Genomic DNA, 16,466 nt, shown 5'->3' with positions numbered 1-16,466 from the left:
AGGCTGGGGTGTAGGAGGCTGCCCTGGTCCTGAGAGAGCAGGTCGAGGCGGAGCAGCATCGGTGGAGCTTCCGCCAGGCCCGTGAGGGTCCCGTACCAATGCTGCCTGGGCCTTGTCCGACTTTATCTTCTCTAGGACCCTGCTGATTAGGAGGGAACGGGGGAAAGGCGTAAAGAAGCCGGCCTGACCATGACAGGAGAAAGGCATCGGCGATAGCGCCCCTACCCAGGCCTCCCACACCCCCCCAGCAGAACTGGGGACATCTCCAGTTCTGCCGAGTTGCAAATAGGTCCACCTGGGGAGTTCCCCACCTTCGGAAGAGCCAGTGGGCCACTTCCAGGTGGAGGGACCACTCGTGTTGCGAGGAAAAGTCCCTGCTCGAGCGATCCACCCTCTTGTTCCGGGCGCCCAGTACGTGGAAGACTTCCAGGCAGGTGGATGTCGTGGGCTATACAGAAGTCCCACAGCCTGAGGGCTTCGCGGCAGAGGATCAGGCCCCGCCTTGCCTGTTGATATAGAACATTGAGGCTGTGTTGTCCGTGAGAACTCTGACTACCTTGCCCTCTAGGTATGAGCGGAAGGCCATACACACCAGCCGCACTGCCCTGAGCTCCTTGACGTTTATATGTAGGGTCAGGTCTTGAGCCGACCACAGACTTTGGGTCTGAAAGTTCCCCACGTGAGCCCCCCAACCCAGGTCCGATGCATCAGACACCAGCTCCAATGATGGGGCCTTGCCCCTGAACGGGACCCCTTGGAGCATGTTGTTTGGGGCGGACCACCATCGTAGGGAGGCGATCAGAGTCCAGCACGGTGAGGACCTTGTCCATCCTGTCCATGGCCTGGGAGAACTTCGAGGCCAACCAGAGCTGGAGGGCCTCATCCTGAGTCTGGTGTAACAGACCATGTACGTGCACACCGACATGACCCAAGAATTGCAGGCAAACCCTGGCTGTTGTCACCGGGAACCTTGTGACTGAGTCTATGACACCTTTCAGGGTCTCGAACCTGTCTGGCGGGAGAGAGGCCCTGGCTGATTCTGTGTCCAGGAGCACCCCAATAAACTCTATGCGTTGGACCAGGACTAATGTGGACTTGATGTTGTTTACCAACAGGCCCAAGGCAGTGCATGTGGACAGGAGGAGCGCCATGTGATCCCTCACCTGCGACCGGGAGGTGTCCTTGACAAGCCAATCGTCCAGATAGGGGAATATCCAGACCGCCGTCTGAGGTAGGCTGCTACCACCGACATGCATTTTGTAAACACCCTGGGGGCAGTAGACAGACCAAATGGAAGGACTGTGAATTGGTAATGATTCTGTCCCACCATGAAACTGAGGAAGTGTCTGTGCCCCTCGAATAAGTGAATGTGGAAGTACACGTCATGTAGATCGAGGGCAGCGTACCAGTTCCCGGGATCCAGGGAGGGGATGATGGAGGCCAGGGAGACCATGCGGAACTTGAGCTTCACCACGTACTGGTTCAGACCTCAGAGGTCCAGGATGGGCCTGCGCCCCCCTTTGGCCTTCGGGAAAGGAAATAACAGGAGTAATACCCCTTGCCCATGAACTCCTTGGGCACAGCCTCTATCGCTCCTAGTCCTAGGAGCTGCCCCACCTCCAGCTCGAGCAGAACTTTGTGTGAGGGGTCCCCCAAGAAGAACGGGGGCAGAGGGTGGTTGGGTGGGGAAGAAGTAAACTGGAGGGTGTAACCCCGGGAAATGGTGTTGAGGACCCATCGGTCCGAGGTTAGCCGCAACCATTCCGGGAGGAAAGCACACAACCGGTTAGAGAAGGGAAGCTTTATTGGGGGTGGATCCCTGATAGGGACTGGCAGGGTGCCCCCGAGTGGACGCCTTCTCCCCATCTGCTTGCTGGGGGGCAGGCCGAGACTGCCTCTGAGGGCATCTCTTATAGTCCCGCTTCTTATGGGCGGCCTCGTACTTCGGGAGGGTGGCCTGGGCGGGAGTCTGCTGCGGCTTGAATTTATGTTTTGCCGGAGCAGGGACATAGAGGCCCAGAGTCTGAAGGGTCGTGTGAGAGACTTTCAGGCCATGCAGCCTTGTACCTGTTTCCTCCGCAAACAGAGCTTTCCCATCAAACAGGAGATCCTGCATGGAAGACTGCGCCTCACTGAGAGTAGGAGCCACGACGCCTGTCTCATGGACACTGTAGAGGCCATTGATCATGCAGCCGTGTCCGTGGCATCTGAGGCTGCCTGTAGGGACACCCTAGCAGCCACTGTCCCTTCCTCCACTAGTGCTTTAAACTCCTTCCTATCGCGCTCCTGGAAGGAGTCCTCAAACTTAGGCAGGGAGCCCCACAGACTGAATTCATATCGGCTTAAACGACTTGCAAATCTTGCACCTTTTGCTGATATGGGTTTTTCCCAAGCAGCGTGTCTGCATGCGGGTCTCTCCTTGGCATAGAACGCCTGCAAGAGCTGCACAACTTAAACCCCAGGGCATGGGGCATGCCCTGGTCCGGGCACACTGACTAACTAACTACAGGTGCTAACGTTGATCGAACGAACAGAGCTGGAGTAGAGCAGTTCCGACACACCTTCACTGGTGGCAAGAAGGAACTGAAAGTGGGGGAAGCGTGCAGCTCCCCTTATACCGCGCCAGGCAGGTGCCACTCCAAGGGTCGCGGGGGGCGCTCCCCCCTACGGGTACTACTAGGGGAAAAACTTCCAGCACCGGTGCACGTGGTGAGCATGCACAGCTATCGTGGAATACACATGAGCAATCACTCAAAGGAGAAGAGAAAGTTCTGTACACCGATATACCCTCGCTGAGAACTGTCAGCCGTCATTTTACAAGTCAATTCATGTGTATGCCTTACACGCAAGTATTTCAATTGCTGATTAAACCTTACCGTGTTTGAATACATTGCAAAGGATGAAGCCCATCTGTATGGCTATGCAGGCACATAATTTATGGCAAAAATCAGACAATTTTCTTGCCTCTGCAGTAGCAATTAGCAAAAGCTAGTCCCAAAATTGTGCTGACTAATGAAACTTGTACAGAAAAATCATCTTACTTTCTATTTTAGCCAAATATAGTGTAGCAGAGGGAAAAAACTGCCAAACAAAAAGAACTTCACACTTTCAAATTTTGATATTAAAAAAGAGACATGCAAATATACTGTTCAGTACATTTACTACAACTATGAAATATCATATTTGGAAACACTGAAAAAGATCAAATTTAGTTATCAGTGATAGAAACAAGAAAATTACTTATGGGATCTGAACAAGTAATTTTTGGACATTTATTCTCTATAGCTAAAAAACTCCAGCAATATGATCTCTTGCATGATTAAAATACAATTCTCTTTGGCTTTCATAATATTCCAACAACTAATACAAAATAGCATTTGGCCAAATTAGGAACCATTGTATTTAACAGAGTCTGCAGGGAACAATTTTTCAAAGGAAAATATTTCAATGTTAAAATGGAAAAAGGCTCAAGAGGAGAATAGAGACTTAAATGACTAGAAACACATTGTACGCAGTACAATTGAACTCAAAAGTGTCTTTAATAATAATTGTATCCTTGAAGCAAGGTACAAAAGGTTATAATAAATCTATTTTTCAAGAAGAAATAAACAAAATCACAAATTACCCTACTGAGCTTACTTACCGCCCAAGTTTTAGTCAGCCTGAAGATGGGGGCACTTTGCAATCCAGACACCACTGCCATAAGGGCATGCAGGTTATTCAGCTCATAAAGTTTCTGTAGATGAAAACACATACAACTGAAAAAATACTCCAACTGCAGTAAAGTGATGGATGTACAGTGGTTAAAAATACTGATCAAACATTTTAAGATTATACAGAAGGCAATTTAGGCTCATACGTAAAAAACAAACCATATTGTAGGAACAGTGTAAAAATGGTATCTTAATTAAATCTTTACAGTGTATAACTGGTGAATCCTTGGATGACTGTAGCTATTATCTTTAGGGGACTGAGTTTCATGGAAACTTTATTCTTTGTGATTCTGCACAGATGATCACCATATGTGAACCTCTCTCACTACACACTTTAACAGATTCCCTATTTATGTGGAAATTAATAGTTAAGTTTTTGTTTTAAATCCCCATCCTTTCATTTTTAACTAAAAAAGCAAAAGCCATACCAAAAAGTGATTTGTACAAATATTTTCCAAGCTTATACAGTAGATCTCACTATAACTAGGAAATAGGTCTCTTTTTTTGGTCTTTATAGCCCTTATTAGATTTGGTTTTGTTTATTTTTAGTTCTCTACTTCTATTACATTCAGGATATATGAATGTCTTACACCACCCTATACGTTCTTACACCATCCTATATATAATGCAATAAATGATAAACATACTGGCAAATTAACTGTCTTCCCTACATTGCAAAATTAGTGAATTCAAACCCTATAGAGTCGAAACACTATTAGAAATACTTCACATATTTTGTTCTCTAAGCCCTACACGGAGAAGTGCAGAATAAGCTGAAGTGTGATTTTAAAGTGCAATAGCTATTTCACACTAGCTCCAAATGTGGACATACCAATTCTGCATTAAAATATCTTGCAGTTTAGCTTAATACACTTCCAAAATTGATTAAGTTAAACCTCACAAAGGCATTCTTAGTGTGGAATAAATGTCCACATGGGAAACTAGTGAGGAATAGCTATTCCGCAATACCTATTCCCCCACGAAGACAAACCTTTAGAAATATTTCACATCTTTTGGTCTCATTGTTAAAAGAACAATTTCGTCTCAATACTTAGGGCTTGTCTACATGGGGACACTCAGAAAAATTAGTCTTAATTAACTAAAGGTGTGAATTTACAGTGGACTAGTTAAATGGCCTTAAACCCCTCTGGGGACAGTCAATCAGAATTAAAGTGGCCTTAATTCAGTTTATCTCAATTCAGTGAATTAAACTAACCCACATTAAGGCCACTTTAATTCTAAATAAGAACATTCACATGGGGTCTTAATGCTGTTTAGCTAATCCACTTTAAATTGAAACCTTTAGTTAATTTGGACTAATTTTTCTGAGATCCCCGGGTGGACAAACCCTTAATTTTTATCATCCCACAATGCTTGATATTAAAAAAATTCTTAGGCCAATACTGGTACCTAATCCCATAAGCGTGCACAAGGCAATGAGGAGGGACTCTCCATATCTTGTGCTCCATACAGGCAGCCCCATGTTTATAGTTCAGTATCATAAGAGTACTTGCCTCTGCTAAGAGGATGGGGCAAGACCCTGTGCTGCCCACCTTGCATGGAAGCCAGCAAGCTGGCCTGGTGCAAAGGGAAATAGATACTATATCATTTGCTCACCCTAGAGCTCTGTAAGGCATCATGACTACTTTAGGGACAACTGTAGCTCCTGCTGTGGTGGTGCTCTTCCACACTGACCCAACACATGATTTGTACCTTACAGTCATTAAAGAGCACTTAAAGAAAAACACACACACACACACACACACACACACACAAAATACTTTTCAATATTATACTGAACGTTCAATAATACAACTCAAATTAAATTTGCATTTATGTAAATGAAAGTATGATTTACACAGTATGTGATTAGTTGAAATTCATTTGTTTGTTCTATTATAAAGATTCCTGATTTTCCCATGTTTTTATGTATTCCTAGCACTATCCAATAAAGAAAAAGATTCCCATCCAAAATTGCATATGTAATGCTAATTAAGTTTTTATTGCCATTAAGCACAAATAATTTTTAAACCAAAAACAAAAATATGTATCCAACAAAAATATTTGTCTGTTGCAAATTAGAGAGTTTAAACACCATAAGTCACTAAATAGAATCTGTCTGGATGAGAGACTTATAGACTCAGACTTTAAGGTCAGAAGGGACCATTATGATCATCTAGTCTGACCTCCTGCACAACGCAGGCCACAGAATCTCACGCACCCACTCCTGTAACAAACCTCTAACCTATGCCTCACTTATTGAGGTCCTCAAATCGTGGTTTAAAGACCTCAAGGTGCAGAGAATCCTCCAGCAAGTGACCCGTGCCCCACGCTTTAGAGGAAGGCGAAAAACCTCCAGGGCCTCTGCCAATCTGCCCTGGAGGAAAATTCCTTCCCGACCCCAAATACGGCGATCAGTTAAACCCTGAGCATGTGGGCAAGACTCACCAGCCAGCACCCAGGAAAGAATTCTCTGTAGTGACTCAGATCTCACCCCATCTAACATCCCATCACAGACCATCGGGCATATTTACCTGCTAATAATCAAAGATCAATTAATTGCCAAAATTAGGCTATCCCATCATACCATCTCCTCCATAAACTTATCAAGCTTAGTCTTTAAGCCAGATATGTCTTTTGCCCCCACTACTCCCGTTGGAAGGCTGTTCCAGAACTTCACTCCTCTAATGGTTAGAAACCTTCATCTAATTTCAAGTCTAAACTTCCTAATGTCCAGTTTATATCCATTTGTTCTTGTGTCCACATGGGTACTAAGCTTAAATAATTCCTCTCCCTCCCTGATATTTATCCCTCTGATATATTTATAAAGAGCAATCATATCTCCCCTCAGCCTTCTTTCAGTTAGGCTAACCAAGCCAAGCTCTTTGAGTCTCCTTTCATAGGACAGGTTTTCCATTCCTCGGATCATCCTAGTAGCCCTTCTCTGTACCTGTTCCAGTTTGAATTCATCCTTCTTAAACATGGGAGACCAGAACGGCACACAATATTCCAGATGAGGTCTCACCAGTGCCTTGTATAAAGGTACTAACACCTCCTTCTCTCTACTGGAAATACCTCGCCTGATGCATCCCAAGACCGCATTAGCTTTTTTAACGGCCATATCACATTGGCAGCTCATAGTCATCCTGTGATCAACCAATACTCCGAGGTCCTTCTCCTCTGTTACTTCCAACTGATGTGTTCCCAATTTATAACCAAAATTCTTGTTATTAATCCCTAAATGCATGACCTTGCACTTTTCACTATTAAATTTCATCCTATTATGATTACTCCAGTTTACAAGGTCATCCGGATCTTCCTGTATGATATCCCGGTCCTTCTCTGCATTAGCAATACCTCCCAGCTTTGTGTCATCCGCAAACTTTATTAGCACATTCCCACTTTTTATGCCAAGGTCAGTAATAAAAAGATTGGTCCCAAAACCGATCCCTGAGGAACTCCATTAGTAACCTCCTTCCAGCCTGACAGTTCACCTTTCAGTATGACCCGTTGTAGTCTCCCCTTTAACCAGTTCCTTATCCACCTTTCAATTTTCATATTGATCCCCATCTTTTCCAATTTAACTAATAATTCCCCATGTGGAACCATATCGAATGCCTTACTGAAATCGAGGTAAATTAGATCCACTGCGTTTCCTTTGCCTAAAAGATCTGTTACCTTCTCAAAGAAGGAGATCGGGTTGGTTTGGCACGATCTACCTTTTGTAAAACCATGTTGTATTTTATCGCAATTACCGTTGACCTCAATGTCCTTAACTACTTTCTCCTTCAAATTTTTTTCCAAGACCTTGCATACTACAGATGTCAAACTAACAGGCCTATAGTTACTCGGATCACTTTTTTCCTTTCTTAAAAATAGGAACTATGTTAGCACCTCTCCAGTCGTACAGTACAACCCCCGAGTTTACTGATTCATTAAAAATTCTTGCAATTTCATGTGCCAGTTCCTTTAATATTCTTGGATGAAGATTATCTGGGCCCCCCGATTTAGTCCTATTAAGCTGTTTGAGAAACTAAAGTACTTTATAAGATTATGTTTATATATAATGAGAACCCTTCTTCCACCACTGAAATGCAGCTTTCTCTTGGGTAAAACTCAATAACTGATAGTCCATACAAGCACTATGCAAACAGTGTTACAAGAAGAGAATAATACAATATCTAACAGAAATTAGAAGGAATGTAAGGTAAGCAGAAAGTAATAGTAATAATAAACACAGCCAGCACAAACACCACTACTCTTGCAAAAACTTCCCCAGGTGTTTAGTCACAAGTGTTAAATTTAAAACTGTAATTTTATGTCTCATTCAAAAGATAAATACCTCCAACAGTACTTTATCCCAATATTCAGCAGCATGCTGAAGCATTGGTTAAGTGCTGACTAATGGGTTAGAATGTCACCTGCTGAAATACTGCTTCTTGTAGGACTCTAAGCTTACCTTGTCACAGGCCCAAGGACTCCGTCCCTCAGGGGTCCCATAAGGAGGCAAATCAGCATTGTATGTTGCTAACGCGGTTGCAAGCAACGCAAGGCATTTCGGGGGAGAGCCAAAGGTGTGAATATGGAATGGAAGATTCCTTGCAGGGTGCAAGAGGCCAAGAGGGGGAAAGAAGAAAGAGAGCAGAGAACGGGTTAACTCGGCACTTCAGCTAGCTCCGTGTGGAGATAAGACGCTGGCCCCGGCCCAAAGTCATGGGCTAGACAAGAAATCTACAGCTCCACAGCTGTGAGAAGAGGAGAACTAAGTGTATATGAAAGTGGGTTACAGCTTGGAGCACTAATGCTTTCTTCCTTCCTCTGAGTGACGTGGGGAGCACCCATCACTCTCCGCTGTTATTTTATTATTTTATTAATAAAGCTTTAAATTTTAAACTCTTGGTGTGTTTCGTCATCTCCTTCCCAAACGATCCTGTGGCCTCAGCCTGATCACCTGACGCCTCACGTAGATTAGTAAGTGAAATCTGTCACAAACTTAGAGGTCTCCTACCCAAATATCAATCAAGCCCGATTCTTCTTAGCTAATGAGATCATAGCTAATAGTATGGGTTCAGGAAAAACAAAACTACGTAAGAAATATAACCCTTTATCCTAAGAGGTGTGATCTAAAAAACTAGACTGCAAAACAGACATTTTGGTAATTGTTTGCAGTTTTGTTGTAGCCTTATTGGTCCCATGACAGAGACAAAAGATGGGTGAAGTAATATCTTTTATTGGACCAACTTCTGTTGGTGAAAGAAAAGCTTTTGAGATACACGAAGTTATTCTTCAGGTCTGGGAAAGATACTAAATGTCACAGCTAAATACAAGATAGAACAGATTAAACAAGAAAATGTTGGGGGGAAAAACTAACCTTATCAGATGATCAGAATCGAACACACATTAAAAAATGCTGCTATTAAGTCAATATTCCTGTGGTGGCAAAGGCCCCAAATAAAACTTCTATATTACAATAAGCCCCAAATAAAACTACTATATTACAATTAATAAGTGTAATTCTGTTCTGAAGTGCCAGGAGTCTTGGTTTATGTGGACCGGAGTCAAAACTTTTGTTTAAATTTTCCTATGAAATTATTGATCCCAGAGGTTATAATGAAGATAACAGGATAAAACTTATGTAAATATTGATAATTCCAACTTGGTATTTTGGTATTTGGATCTTCTGGAATTAAACTTTGATAATACTTTCAGGCTGGGATTTTCAAAGGCACCTAAAGGACTCATGTGCCCAGTCCCCATTGAAATTGAAATAGGAGCTAGACGCTTAACTCCCGTAGGCGCCTTTGAAAATTCTAGCCTCAATTCTTCAGGACCTTTTGATCCCAAGAGAGTCAGGTCAACAGGACTTGAGTCTAGCACTTGAGATTATGATACTTTTCCAATTTCATGCACAGCCTACTCTGAAGAGGTTCATCAGATCCCGCTAGAGATCTCCAAAGCTTGTACAAGATAAAGTTACTTTCTGAAATGGAAGAAAGGTGTAGCTCCTGAGTCAGCCAAACTGATTAAGTCTCAAGAACTCTAGGGTGACTGACTACAGCTGAAGTTCCCCTCCGTTTTTTCAACTCACTGCTCCCCAGTACAGGGACATTTAGCAGAGATTTTCAAAAGCACAAATGGCAGCTGGTGCTTACTTGTCTTTTGTGCCTTTGTAAAAATCACTCCTTTAGTCATTGCATATACCACACTGAAGAAATTCAGAAACATTTTTTGGCTGGTTGTTGAACCTCCATCTTTGAGAGACAGAACTTGGTGCTCATAACCTACAAGACCACCACACTAACCTCTTTCAGAATATTCTCCAAACTCTTTTTCCAGGAGACAGTGTTTCTGATGGCAAACACTTCAGGAACACGAGATAGTGAGCTAAGAGGGCTGATCCACATTATGTGATGGTTCATAAGGACAAACTGGCAATGTGTCCGCACCCTAACATTCCCCTAAAAGTGGTCTGAGTTTCAGCTAAATAGTTAATTGGCCAGTATCTTTACCTAAATTGCACTTCCTAGCAGGGGAGGTTAGGGTCATGGAGTCAAAGGCCAGAAGAGAGCATTATGACCATCTAGTCTGACCTGTACGATACAGGCCATAGAACTTCCCCAAAAATTTCTAGAACAGATCTTTTAGAAAAGCATCCAATCTTGATCTGAAAATTGTCAATGATGGAGAATCCACCATGATCATTGGTAAATTATTCCAGTGGTTAATTACCATCATTGTTAAAAATGTACACCTTATTTCTAGTCTGAATTTGTCTAGCTTTTATTTCCAGACATTGAACCCTGTTATACTTTTCTCTGCTGGACAGAAGAGTCCATTATTAAATATTTGTTTCCCATTTAGATACTTACAGACTAATCAAGTCACTCCTTAATCTTCTCTTTGTTAAGCTAAATAGTTTGAGCTCTTTGGGACTATATCACTATAAAGCAGGGGTCGGCAACCTTTGAGAAGTGGTGTGCCGAGTCTTCATTTATTCACTCTAATTTATACATTGTAACATTTTTAGAAGGTCTCTTTCTATAAGTCTACAATATATAACTAAACTATTGTTGTATGTAAAGTAAATAAGGTTTTTAAAATGTTTAAGAAGCTTCATTTAAAATCAAATTAAAATGCAGAGCCCCCCAGACCAGTGGCCAAGACCCGGGCAGTGTGAGTGCCACTGAAAATCAGCTCACGTGCCACCTTTGGCACGCGTGCCATAGGTTGCCCACCCCTGCTATAAAGGCATGTTTTCTAATCCTTTAATCATTCTCAGCGCTCTTCTCTGAACCCTTTACAATTTATCAACATCTTTCTTGAATTATGGGCACCAAAACTGGACATCGTTTTCCAGCAGCAGTTCCACCAGTGCCAAATATAGAGCTCCAAACCTCTCTAACCCTACTCAAAATTTCTCTGTTTACACATCCTAGGATCACAATAGCTTTCTTGTGAACAAGATCACTGAAAAGGCACGAAGAAAAGGCAGGGAACATGGAGTGCTCTTTACTACAGACCTGTCTCCTTCTACCCAAGCTAAAATCTTGGCATCACGTTCTGCTATTTCCTCATGGAGGTCTGCCTGTCAGTCAAGCTCAACATAAGTCAAATGGCGCTCTTAATCTTTCTGCCCACAAGGCCTCTCCCCTACCTCTTTTCTTGATCACTGTGGACACCACCACCATTCTGCCTGTCACTCAGGCCTGTAACATGGGTGTCATCTTCGACTCTGATGTCTCTATGTCCTCACATCAAGATATATCTATATTTTCTACATTCTTTCTGCAAGACATCTCTAAGATACAGCCTATCCTAGTCAGTCCACACAGCAAAATTTCTTGTCCTGGTTCTCATCTTGATTACTACAGTATCTTTCTCTGGCCCTGATAAATGTAATTTTGCCTCCCTCATATCCATTCAGAATCTTGCTGCAAAGATCATTCTCCTTGCCCACTGCTTTGCTCATGGTAACTCTCTCTTTGCATCCCTCCACAGGCTCCACCTTCTCGATCACATTAAATATGAACTGTTTGTTCTCACTTTTAAGGCCCTCTCCACCCTACATACCATCTCCCATTCACTGTTGAAGTGTCAGCCCCTTCCTCTGACCAGGCAACTATGTCAGTGTCCGTCACCCACTTGTTAGATTTTTCAAATTAGCATCATTGTGCTTTCTCCCATGCTACCCCTCATGCTTGGGAGGAGCTCCCCATAAACCATCTGCAAAGCTACCTCATTTCCCTCATTCAAATCCCTCTTAAAGAAAACTCTCCTTTGTTATGATGCCAACAAAAAAGCTTGACAATGATTAGGCCACTGCCTTCATGCTGATGAATACTGTGTCACTGTTTCCTTCCACTCCTCCATCTGTTGTTACTGTCTTCGACTTAGATTATAAACACTTTAGAGGCAGGGACTCTCTTTTCATTCTGTTTCTGTAGTCCTTAGCACAATAGGGTCCTGGTGCATTAGTACTGCTACGGTAATGTAAATAATGAACAACAATGATGGAGTGGAATAGGATTGAAAATCGTTTCTGGATTATTATTAGTACTCACTGGTCTAATGTATTTTCCACTTCGTGTCACAGAACATTAAGAGAAACAGTCCACAAATGGGAACCACGGTGGAGGGTATTTTCTGTATTTTCTACAGAAACTAAGGCATCCCATCAAAATTGCTGATTTGATGCCAATAGGGCCACAGACTCAGCAGGTATAGATGGAACATGTTTCTCTCTCTAGTGTTGGCTTTTCTGCATGCTTGAAGTAAGGAGGATGTTGAGAGGACCTCAGTTTAAACTGATAAGATGCAAAACTAAACCTTAAAATGATTGTTTCTGGTGTATGTATCTGATATAGCCTCACTTGAAAACATTTGACTCCTTAAACTTATGAACTGACTTGAACAGACAGTTGAAGTGCTTCAGGCTTGCATTTTAAAAGGGAAGAATACCCCCAAGAGTGGGAATCTGTGTAGACAAAAAAAAAAAAAAAAACAACCTATTATTGACCAAACGATGCGTGTACATTTTCTCAACATCTCTGAAAGAAGCTTCCATGTGTCTCAAACTCTGCAAGTGCAAAATGGACAACTTTTGAAAAATAGAACAGTTTAGATAATGTGGGATTCGTGTTATCATATATTTTCTATAACCTCCATTTCATTAAACTTGTGACGAAAACAATTTACAATAAAAGATAATACCAAATGTACAAAGAACAGAAATGAATTTGGGTCTAAACAGAAGAAAAGTTAGGAAATACAGAGGCGTCTTGTGTTCACAAGTTCAGAAACCACATTCTAGTTCCAGGGATGAAGTCAGACACCAAGTAGAATTCCTGTGTTATGAAAGTACAGGATGGAGAACATATTAGCAGAATCTGTGTTTTGATGTTTCCTTTAATGTATCAGAAATCAAACTATATTGTATGAGGTGAATAAGTGTGATGATTAGAATTTAGTTATATTTCCTTGCAATGAGGGTGACACTCTAAGTATCAACAACACAAGATTCTTCCTGATTTGAGTGGAGAAATCTGCAGAGTTTTCCAGGGATTAGAATATAATTTGAGTCACTTCACAACCAACAACTGGGAATTGCGTGTTAATAAAAATGCTGGAGTTATGAATATTGGCAGGCAGGTAAAGTACCAGTAAGTACTTTCCACAAAGCTGACAAAGGTGCATTACATGCCTGGTAATAGAAGGTGCTTTAGAATAAGCACGCTTCCTGAAGCGAACATTTAGCTCAGGGTTAATGTGTTAACAGATTAAAGACTCAAGAACTACTTTCAGTAAATTTTGTGCATTTTACTATTAAACACAAATCTCAATTCCATGGCTAAAGCGAATGATAAAATGTAGTGGGCTTCCACAATTATCTCAAAACTGCAGACATTTCAGAGAGGGAGATCTTGGCAGAATATTGCATACAGTATTTCAGGCTGTGTGTCAGTAGCTGTAATACAACAATGAATTGAAAGTAAGTGGCAGTTCAGTAATGGTATTTACAAGTGCTAACTGGACAAGATTTTCTGAAGACAGAACAGGGTATAAATTGAATCCCTCCTAGCTAATGAGCTAATTTACCTCCACCCAGGCAAATTCACTTACAGGAAGGTCAGGTGGAGTTTCCACCATTGCTCTCCCTTAGGGATTTCCATCAGAAAAGAGAAGCTTTAATTACCCAATGGGCAATATATAGGAGTACTGGAGCCAAATCGGCTTCAAGTTGGTGCTGAATGTGTGCACACCTAACATCCCCTGACCAGGTCCTTTTTTCAATCAGCCATTCCAAACTTCTGTACTATTACTGATCTCCTGCCATAACCTCCCCAACTCCTGGTTGACCTTTGGGGACATTTGCCTAGTTCTATGACAGTTTCTCCAGATGTAAACAGGGGAGTGATCCTAGCCATATATTTCTGTTAAAGAGTGCAGTCAGGAACAGAACAAAATCTTTTTAATGTTACTACTTTTTAATAAAATTTCAGTTAAAATAGATCCTAGAGGTTTTATCCCTTTTCTTTCTCCTAATCTTATTTTTCAGGGCAAAAATTAAGGCATTAAATAGTGATGAAGACTATAAGGACCTGTCATAACTATAAAGGGAAGGGTAATAGCTGTCCTGTGTACAGTACTATAAATCCCTCCTGGCCAGAGACTCCAAAATCCTTTTCCCTGTAAAGGGTTAAGAAGCTCAGGTAACCTGGCTGGCATCTGACCTAAAGGACCAATAAGGGGACAAGATACTTTCAAATCTTGGGGGGGAAGGCTGTTTGTGTTCTTTGTTTGGAAGTGTGTTCGTTCTCGGGACTGAGAGGGACCAGACATCAATCCAGGTTCTCCACATCTTTCTAAACAAGTCTCTCCTATTTCAAACTTGTAAGTAAATAGCCAGGCAAGGCGTGTTAGTTTTCCTTTGTTTTTCTCAACTTGTAAATGTACCTTTTACTAGAGTGTTTATCTTTGTTTGCTGTACTTTGAACCTAAGACTAGAGGGGAGTCCTCTGAGCTCTTTAAGTTTGATTACCCTGTAAGGTTATTTCCATACTGATTTTACAGAGATGATTTTTACCTTCTTCTTTAATTAAAAACCTTCTTTTAAGAACCTGATTGATTTTTTCCTTGTTCAAGATCCGAGGGGTTTGGATCTTGATTCACCAGGAGTTGGTGGGAGGAAGGAGGGGGAATGGTTAATTTCTCCTTGTTTTAAGATCCAAGGGGTTTGGATTTTGTATTCACCAGGGATTTGGTGAAGGTTTTTCAAGGTTTCCCAAGAATGGAATCCATTGAAATGGTGGCAGCAGAACCAGAGCTAAGCTGGTAGTTAAGCTTAGAAGTTTTCATGCAGGCCCCTACATTTGTACCCTAAAGTTCCAAGTGGGGATCCAGCCTTGACAGGACCTGAATAGAAAAGGCATGCCCAACACTTGCACACAACTCTGACAAGTTTTAACTGACAAAACCTACATCACTTCAACTCCAGTAACACTGTTAAGAGACATACAAGGGTTTGAATTCTAAACAAGTAGAATTCTAAAACCCTGTCTCCCCCCTCTGATTTTTTTCCAGATGGATGCTAAGATCTATGGGGGAAAATGTGGGAACCTAATGCTTGGGATAGCTTCCATCACCTAGATATTATAAGGTTTCAGAGTAGCAGCCGTGTTAGTCTGTATCCGCAAAAAGAACAGGAGTACTTGTGGCACCTTAGAGACTAACAAATTTATTAGAGCATAAGCTTTCGTGGGCTACAGCCCACTTTTTCGGATGCATAATAAATGGAATAAATATTATCCATCCATCAACCTCATGAAAAAACTCGTACAGATACAGACAGACATCATCTTCCTTTCCAAATGCAAGCAGATGGACATCATACCAAAAGGACTAAAGGTAAAAAATCCATTACAATCTACATATCACACAGACTATGCTGAGAGACTGTGTCACACACTCTCAAAGAAACTGCGAAACCACATGTGACGAACTGGGACTGTTCTTACTGTGGTCTGTGAATGCTGACAGGGGAGTGTGGCTGGGATAGTCTGCATTGCAGAATGGGAGTCTGCCCAAGGGCGCATACCTGAGCGTGTAACATGAGAACCCAGGAAGGGGTTGAAGGCCAGGTGATACCTTGGCCCGGGAAACGGAACAAAGGCTGTGGGAGGGGTCGCTGAAGGCAGAGTCTGGGAAGCTGGGTGGTGAGATGGTGGGGAGGCAGAGATTGCTCTGACCTCCCAAGGGGGGGCTGGGATGCCCTGGGACCCCAAGATGGACCTAACTGAGGGGGTCCCTGTTGTCTGTGCCTGCAAGACCTGTCTTGGACTGTATTCCTGTCATCCAAATAAACCTTCTGCTTTACTGGCTGGCTGAGAGTCATGGTGAATCGCAGGAGGCCGGGGGTGCAGGGCCCTGAGTCCCCCAATACTCCGTGACACCACTTGATCAGCATCCTATACAGCAAACAGGGAAAGATTAAGAATGAGCTCTCAGAACTGGATACTCTCATAAGAAACCAACCTTCCACACAAACTTCCTCATGGACAGACTTTACAAAAACTAGACAAGCCATTTACAAGATAAACTTTGCCTCTCTACAAAGGAAAAAGGACACTAAACTATCTAAACTGCTACATTCCACAAGCAGCCACAAGAGTAGTTCCCTTAACCCACCCAGCAATATTGTTAATCTTTCCAGCTATACTCTTAGCCCAGCAGAAGAGTCTGTCCTATCTCGGGGCC

The 16,466-nt window shown here is 42.4% G+C and overlaps 1 protein-coding gene across 5 annotated transcripts in view; it reads right to left on the bottom strand.

Moving 5' to 3' along the window:
- The window catches only part of RALGPS2 (Ral GEF with PH domain and SH3 binding motif 2), a 297,768-nt gene that overhangs the window by 166,520 nt on the left and 114,782 nt on the right, over positions 1 to 16,466 (bottom strand). For all 5 annotated transcript variants that reach the window (XR_004646742.1, XM_034778255.1, XM_034778258.1 and 2 more), the window contains one exon: positions 3,644 to 3,736. Coding sequence is in view for 4 of the 5 variants with exons in the window: in XM_034778255.1 (XP_034634146.1) it covers positions 3,644 to 3,736 (93 nt within the window). In the remaining variant the exon portion in view is untranslated. The remainder of the gene's footprint in view (positions 1 to 3,643; positions 3,737 to 16,466) is intronic.

Source organism: Trachemys scripta, chromosome 8 (genome assembly GCF_013100865.1).
Source record: "Trachemys scripta elegans isolate TJP31775 chromosome 8, CAS_Tse_1.0, whole genome shotgun sequence".
NCBI classification, from domain to species: Eukaryota; Metazoa; Chordata; order Testudines; family Emydidae; genus Trachemys; species Trachemys scripta.
The sequence above is the reverse complement of the archived record's forward strand: the minus strand, read 5'-3'. Positions and strand labels throughout refer to the sequence as shown.